This window comes from Pteropus vampyrus, unplaced genomic scaffold (genome assembly GCF_000151845.1).
Source record: "Pteropus vampyrus isolate Shadow unplaced genomic scaffold, Pvam_2.0 Scaffold254, whole genome shotgun sequence".
Lineage (NCBI taxonomy): Eukaryota > Metazoa > Chordata > Mammalia > Chiroptera > Pteropodidae > Pteropus > Pteropus vampyrus.
In genome coordinates, this window is record NW_011889035.1 from 1,593,311 (window position 1) to 1,601,504 (window position 8,194).

An 8,194-nucleotide genomic window follows, 5' to 3' on the forward strand; every position below is an offset into this window, starting at 1 on the left:
TCATTTTAAAATTAGAATTTTTCCTTTTTATTGGATAACTGATCCTTTGTAATTATAATTCTGTCTATATTATAATATATTAATGAGGAAATTTTATCCACGGATTTTAATTTCTCTTTTTAAAGATGAGAGAACTGAAGCACTTTTTAGATTTTAGCGAGCTTTTTAAGTGAGTCTACAACAAATGCACAGAGATAAAACTTTATGATTCAGCTAATTGTAGTAGACAAATGCAAAATTACTGTTTACAGCAGAACTCTGTATAAACCGAATTACTCTTGGACCCTACCCACAATAATTAGTCACTGAAGATCCTTATTATAATAAATCAAGGAGAAATATAAACTATTATTTCAAGCTGTAAATCAACTGGCTTTCTAGTACTTCATTTATGGTCTATATCACTAAAAACGTCACTAAAACAAATAGGTTCTGCCAGTTGATTTATCAAAGTTCATTATTAACTTGTTAGCAGTAGTAGATTGTAAGAGTCTTAAAGGGAACTTGCCTTACAATTTTTGTCTTTCCTGTGGCACTCCAAGCCCAGTGTTTGGCACAGAGTGGGCACACGGTAACACCTATTGAATCTGCTGCTCATTCAAAAACTTTTAAAAGTCAATGCTCATATTTTCAAAGTTGGTCCCATGGCACAGTCTCAAGAGCCCTGGAAATGTGAGGATATATACACTACTATCTAGACTACGAGGAGAACCTGGCCCCGGAAAAAAATACAGATTTAGTCTTTATCAAATTAGCCCAGGCACTAATGTAATTCCATTCCCTAGCAACTAAACATTTAACAAAAAACTGACAGAAAAACTGCCATTAATAGATACCATGAAACTTTTTTCCTATTGTACGATTTCATAATGTAGTACCATCTCTTTCATTGTTCTGCAGACAGGTAATGCAAGCCCCTGGAGGACTGACATTCCAGTTTAAATTTCAGGTCCAGTAAAGACACAAAGTAAGTGATTTTATGAAAAGTGACACTGTGGCTTCCTTCTCTTCTGTTTGTAAACACATTCTGGTTTTCTGGGAAGAGGGGAGAAGGTTGTTTCTGCTTTATTTTCACCTCTATAATATTTACATGCTTTTTTGAAAATCCAGGTTATAGAAAAACATAGAAACAGAAAATAGGAGATGATTATTCACATTGTAAAGGGATTCTCCATAGGGTTTTATTAAATACTGAACTCACCTATGGCAGTGAATTTCGGATTTGATTGAAAAGCAGCTTTTTAGGAATACATCTGCGTAAAGTGAGGTACACTTATATATTCATCTTAACTCTTCTCCAAGGACAATCCAGCATCTTGTTTCCATTCATAGAGTAGGGGAACTGGATTCTAAGACCACCCTCCTCATCTTTCTCAGAAGCTGAGGCTTTGAGGAATCCAACCAAAAACAAGAAAAAAACCCCTTACAGCCATAGTCCTTCCACTATCCTGCAACAAGGCTCTTTATAAAATCACGGGTTTGCTGCACATTGGCTCAGTAAAATGTGAGTTGAGCAGTGCGTACCATATTTGACTCAGCACAGGCCAAAAATATGGCCTGTGGCAATGAGATTCAGAGCAACTGACTCAACAGCTTCTTGTAGTGAAGCTATTTCTTCCCCTCCGCACAATGGTTAATTAGAAGGTGAGGAAGCACCCCCTTTAGCCCTGAACACTGATGCCCATCAACAACAGAGGGAGCCCAACTGCTAGTTGCACAAAAAATCATGAGAACCAGTGTCCTTCCTATCCAGTCTCTGTGCTGAATAATATTAATTGGTAAATCACCTTCTTCCCATAAAGTAAAATGGTGTGCTGGGAAAACTTAGTGCCATGATTCGGCACTCAAGGAGATGCACAACAGGATCGAAAAGTTACAATTTGGCCTCCCTGGGTTACACCCAGGGGAGGGTGGCTTCACCGCTCAAACCAGCGAGCCAAGTTACGCATGCTTTGAGGCCGGTCCCCAGCTCTCTGCACAGCCTGGCAAGCCCGGCACCAAGGCTCATCCCAAAAGGAGGTTATGTGCACGGCGTACCTCCGGCGCCAGGTGAAGTAACGGCGGTAGACAGCTGGATTTCGGTCGAGGAAGAGCAAGTAGGCGGCCAGGGAGGAGGCACTAGGAAAGTCGTCCACATGGATGAAGGCACCCCGAGGCACAAAGCGCTCATAATTGGCACGATCCGGCCCCAGCACTACCGGTACTGCCCCAGTCAGGAACGCATTGCGCCAGAGCTTCTCTGTGATATAATCCAGATGCTGCGAGTTCTCGAAGGCCAGGTAGAACTTGTAGCGGGCCACCGTGTGTAGGACTCCAATGTCAGGCACCGGCCGCCGCTGCCCGCCCTTGCCGAACACGTCCACGGGTACGTGCTGGCTCAGCTGGTGGTAGTAGCGGACCCGGGCCTGGCGCTCATCCCAGTTGCTCACCACCCAAGCCACCAGCCCGCGTTTCCGGGCCAGCGGAGGGACCAGGCCTGGCGGCTGGTCGCTGGGATGGGTCCTGGGGTAGAGGTAGCCATAGGGCACAAAGACGTCCGAGTCGGCCCGGTAGGAGAGGGTCCAGTTGAAGAGGTTATCTGCCAGGCTCCGCAGCCCCGGAGAGTGGGAGGGCGACTCGAAGTTCATCCATACCCAGCGCTGGCCCGGAGGCCTGGGGCCCGAGGCGGCCAGGTCTTCGGCAGCAGCCGCCGCAGCTTCCTCCTCGTCATCCAACACCTGCAGCTCCAGCTCCTCTGCCGTGCGCGCGCTGACGCCCCAGGGCGGGGGCCAGTCAGGGGGTCCCTTCACGAGGTCTCGGTGGTGGAAAAGCACAGCCTGGGCCTCCCCGTAGGCCGCACGGTCGGTGAGCAGGCGGCAGCCGCTGATGTTGAAGCGCAGCCAACAGTCAGGGGGCGACCTCACAGTTCCGTCATGTCTCCTAAAGGGCTCCCACCACAGCAGCACGCCCACCGGACGCGGCGGGGCGTAGGCGGACGAGGGCAGCGGCTGCAGTTGTCCCCAGCAGGCATAGGTAGCCAGAACCATGCACACCAGGCTGGTGGCCGCCAGCAAAGAGGCAGTCCATGGCAGCCCCCCGGCTCTGCGCCGCAGACCATGCAGGGGGACCACGAGGCCCCACGGCGCCCCCATGGCGCGCGCAGACAGAGCCGCCGCCGCTGGCCGCGCGTCCGCAGGCGAGGAGCAGCGGCGCCCGCTCTCATACTGCCGTTGCGGCTCCAGCCGTCGTTGCCGCTCCCCGCAGACTCTGGACCGGGAGAGGGCGGTCCCGGAATCCCAAGGCCCACACATCCCGCTCCCCTCCCCGCGACTCGCCTCGGGGCGCGCCGCCAGGACTAGGTGAGCGAGCTGGGCAGCCCAGCCGGACGCCGCTCCGTCCCTCCCCTCCACCGCACCCCTAGCCCGACCGGCCCCACCAGGCCCCGGGCGTTTTCTGCTGCACCTCCGCCCACTTTCCACCTCCTCCATTGCTCCCAGACTACTCCGCCACGCTCCACCCGCTCCTCACCCGCTACTCTGGATCCCGTCTCAAGGGGTCCCGGATCACTCTGCGCGCGCTCATCGCTCTAGCCGAGCGCCCCCGCCCGCCGGGAGCTCTCTCCCAGCTGCGCTCGGCGCTCAATCGCCATGGCCCGAACCCGCGCCTTCCAGAGTGAGGGCCTGGCTCATCCCTGGGTGCGCGCAGGCGGAGCGAGACCCTCCAAAAGCTGCTGCGGCGCGAGGGCAGGCGCAGGCGCTGGCACTGAGCGAAGTCGGATCGGAAGTGCAGAGCCTCCGAGAAGAACAGCGGATCCAAGACCACTTCCTTTCTCACCGCCTTGCTACGGCCAGCGACGCCCGCTGGAGGGAGGGAGCCCTAGAAGCGTCGGTGAACTTGACCTCGACCTCGTGACCCACCGAGAAATGTACAGACAGTTCCTTGCAGCGCGGACTACGGAGGTTGTACATATTGTGAAACCAAGTTGTAAGTTAAACTCTACTGTCATAAGAACCACTGAACACTTTTGACTGCCGGCTCATACCATTCTTTATACTAGGGCTGGGGGACTCATTAAACCAAAAGACAAAGGTAAGGCCCTTGAGCCTTTGTCCTCAGGGAACTTCCTGGCTTTTCAGTGAGGTGAATGTTTGAACATCACCATTAATTTCACTAAGCACTTAAGAAACAACTTAATTTCTGCACTTATGAAGATTATACAAAACACTCTGGACAATAAACTGATGACTAAGATAAACAAATAGCGGCCCGAGTTTAGGTCTTAAAGGATATCTATCACATTGGCTTCTCCAGGTTTATCAATGAGGAAACAATCAAGGCATCTACTTTTACAGTCGCTTGAGGAATTTTTTTCCCCTACGGCTTGAATTGGAATTTCTGAGTTTTGGCCTTTATGTTATTAAACTTTTACTCAGTGAAATTCTAAATAGGCCAGGGGCTGCTGACCTAAGGAGAGGAGGCAGTTTTGAGAAAATTATTAGTAGATCACAGCTGTGAATCGGTTGTTCTCAGCCCAATGCCATATAAATCACAGGATGTTAGGTGACAAATAGATTTTCTGGGAATGGGGCCAACCTGCAGATGTTTTTGATGTTATGTATACAGAAAATAAAGTTAGATTTGCCATTTTGATTTTTTGTGAAGAACTTTTTCATTAAAAATCACATAGAGATTGTAAATGCTTCTATAAAAATGGTTTCAGGTGGCACGGCCTGCTGGCCACAATAACAGTTTGGGAGATGGATGGACAGCATGAGGTGCTCTGGATATACTCATCAACCTAGTAACACTTTCTTCTACACAGTGAAACCTTTTATAATGTTTCTAATTATTTTTAATTTCATAAAATCAGTTTCAAGCTATTAAATTGTCATTGAGATCAAGAATTTCAGTGATTCTCCGCTGTTATTTTTAATTGAAAAGAAAAAGCTATAAATGCACAAATAACTTTTTTCAGCTAAATGAAGAAAAGGACATATTGGCTTTTCTTTTTATTGAATTCAAAAACTATACATTTATGCTCATTCCTTCCCCACTTTAGTTAAGTAAGACATCATAGGTAGAGCCTAACATTGTGTCTGGTGCATGGTAGGTGAGCATTTGGTAAATGTTAACCTACTTGCTTGCTTCCTCTCCCCACTCCCAGTTTTCTCTTACATCCTCCACATACTCCAATTAAACCAACTTTCTATCAGCAGAATGGCTCAGATCTCATGAATATCAATTTCCATGTGTCTACTTACCTTGGTCGGGTGCAGGACCACAAACTGTCCTTATTTTAGTCTTACCTTAGTATGAGAGGGAGGGGATACCTATCAGGAAAGTATGGCCAGATCATTGAAAACCAATCATAACTTCTCTACAGACCACAGTCATGCTCCACATAAGGAGATTTCTGTCAACGACAGACTGCATATACAACAATGTTTCCATAAGATTATAAAAGAGCTGAAAAATTCCTGTTGCCTGGTGACATCATAGCCATCATAAGGTCATAGTGCAACACATTACTCACATTTGTGGTGATGCTTGTGTATACAAACCTACCATACTACCAGTTGTATAAAAATATAGCACATATGTACAGTGCTCAATACCTGATAATAAATGACTGTGTTACTGGTTTATGTATTTTCTATACAATACTTTTTAATCATTATTTTAGAGCAGTGGTCCCCAACCTTTTTGGCACCAGGGACTGGTGCTCCTATGAGAATCTAATGCCTGATGATCTGAGGTGGAGCTGAGGCAGTGATGCTAGCACTGGAGAGAGGCTGAAAATACAGACGAAGCTTCACTCACTCACCCGCCGCTCACCTCCTGCAGTGGGGCCTGGTTCCTTATAGGCCACAGACTGATACTGGTCCGCAGCCCAGGGGTTGGGGACCCCTGTTTTAGAGTATATTCTACTTATAAAAAAAAGTTTGTCGTAAACAGTATGTGGTGTTACACTGGCAGCAGCCTCACATGTCTGGCGTATACCGCATCTACTGCATCATTTCTCTTGTGCTTGATTTAATCTCGTGTCATTTTGTGCAGTGACATACTATACAGGCTTGTAGCCTAGGACAATAGGCTCTACCATCTAGGTTTGTTTCCGAACACTCTATGATGTTCACACAAGGACAAAATCACCTAATGACACATTACTCTGAACATCCTTGTTAAGCTGCACATGACTGAACTGGTCGAAGGTCATGTGCCTTAACTTATTAACAGGACAATGGTTTGTTCTTATTTAAAAAGAATGGAAGGGAGGAAGGAAAGGAAGAAAGGGCATTAAGAGAACTTAATGATGTCAGGTGTTCTAATTTATTCATTTAACCAATTGGGAAACTGGGATGAAAAAACACTACTTCTACCTTCAAGAATCTATGAGAGAAACAGACAGTGGAGAGGGAAGGGCTTTGAGAAGGTGGCTCCTGGAACAATTAGGAATGATTAAAATGGGGGAGGAAGAGAGCTGAGATGTTAGTCTTAACAGAAGGAGCAGCATACACAAAGGCCAGGTAGTGAGGATTTGGACATTAGGTTAGGAATTACTAGGGTTTAGTTTGGCTAAGGAAATGGGAGTTTATCCTGAAGTCCGTGGAGAGTCCTTGAAAGGTTTTAACAAAGCGAGGAGCAAGACGGAGACTAGTATTCTTGAAAGCTTATTTGTAAGGGGAGGTGAGTATATGGAAGAGGACATTAGGTAGGCTTCTGATGTGCTGGCCATGTTTTTTGATATAGGCACCGGTTAATGGGTGTGTTTGCTTTGTGAAATTCATTAAGCTGTATGCTTACATATGTACTTTTATGTACGTATTATACTTCAGTAAAATGTTTTTAAGAAAAAAATTATTCTGTCATCAGTAAAGGATAAGTTGAGTATTTGGGAACAGGATAAAGGTAGAAATAACAAGTCTAATTGGAAAGCTATTGCTGTAATTCAGGTGTTCAACAAAAAGGACCTAAATAAGATAGTAGCTGTAAGACTGAAGAAGAAAATTAAAGGTGAATAGAGTCAGAGATATTAGGAAACCAGTTCTCTCCTCCAGGAAGCCTTCTTGGACACCCATATGTACATATGGAGGGTAGGTTCCATGCTCCTCCTGTGTGCTTCCATATATACATCGTTCTGTTTCATTCATAACTCCATCTCATGCACAGATTCAGGCATATAGTAATATTCATCATCTCAGTGAAGACTTGTTGAGTGAATGAATGCTCTTAATTTATAAGTGAAAGGGTCTGTCAATATCTGTGTTCCCTACTAGAATATGGGTAGTTATCAGGAGAAATTAGCTATGTGAATGACTTTCTGTGACCTTAAGAAGCCTCTTAAGTTTTCAGTGGAAAATTCTACACATGTATTAATCAGAATCCTGATGACACCACAAACTCTATTAAATTAGGCTGGCTCTCATTGGCCCAACCTGGACTGAGTGCTCATACTTGAAGTAATCACTGTGATAAAGGGATGTCTCTTTAGACCCTCTTTGGGAGCTATGGGGTAGAAGCAGCCCCATCTAAACCTCAAGGACTAACAAAGCATGGAGAGTGGTTCCCATAAGAAAAAATGTAGTGCTGTCACCTGAAAAAGGGGGAAGGGATGGTGGGGAGGGAAGAACAATATAGCCATATGTAAGAAATCATTATTCTAAATGAACTCTAAATCACCTTAGAACTTCAAACATTCTATGATTCTTTTTAATTTGGTAACAATGAACACATTATTCTTTGTGTATTTAAAGGCCTCTCCATTTCCACAAAATATTGCACAGAAAGAAATGGCTTTCAGTTGCAAACATGAAGACAAGATCAGATATAAAGAAGGGTTTTTGGAACCTAAAGATTGATAAAGCAGCAACGAAGAGAGATTCATAAATCAAGGCTCATTTTATTAAGCTGAATGAGTAATCAACATACAATATGTCCAAGAATGACCTATTCAGTTCCAACATACAATATGTTCAAGAATGACCTATTCAGTTCCAAAATTTAATACAGGACACAATTCTCTGGGGCAAGAACCAGGCCAGCTGTGGTTCCTAAAAGTCTAACTTGTTCTTTGTTCTTCTCCGGGGAAATAGTTCATTTTAAGCCTGTCCTGGTACTCCTCACCAGAGATGGTTTTTAAAAAAAAAAATTTATTTATCTTTATTATGGTGACATTGGTTAATGAAATCCTTGAAGTTTCAGGTGTACAATTCAA

At 45.3% G+C, this 8,194-nt stretch overlaps 1 protein-coding gene across 1 annotated transcript; it reads right to left on the reverse strand.

Moving 5' to 3' along the window:
- Positions 1-439: 439 nt before the first annotated feature.
- Positions 440-7,508, reverse strand: FUT4 (fucosyltransferase 4). Its single transcript, XM_011374775.2, is given in 3 exon segments — positions 440-3,371; positions 3,373-3,477; positions 7,416-7,508. Coding segments are annotated over 3 exon segments (1,653 nt in total). The 3' UTR covers positions 440-1,916.
- Positions 7,509-8,194: the final 686 nt, after the last annotated feature.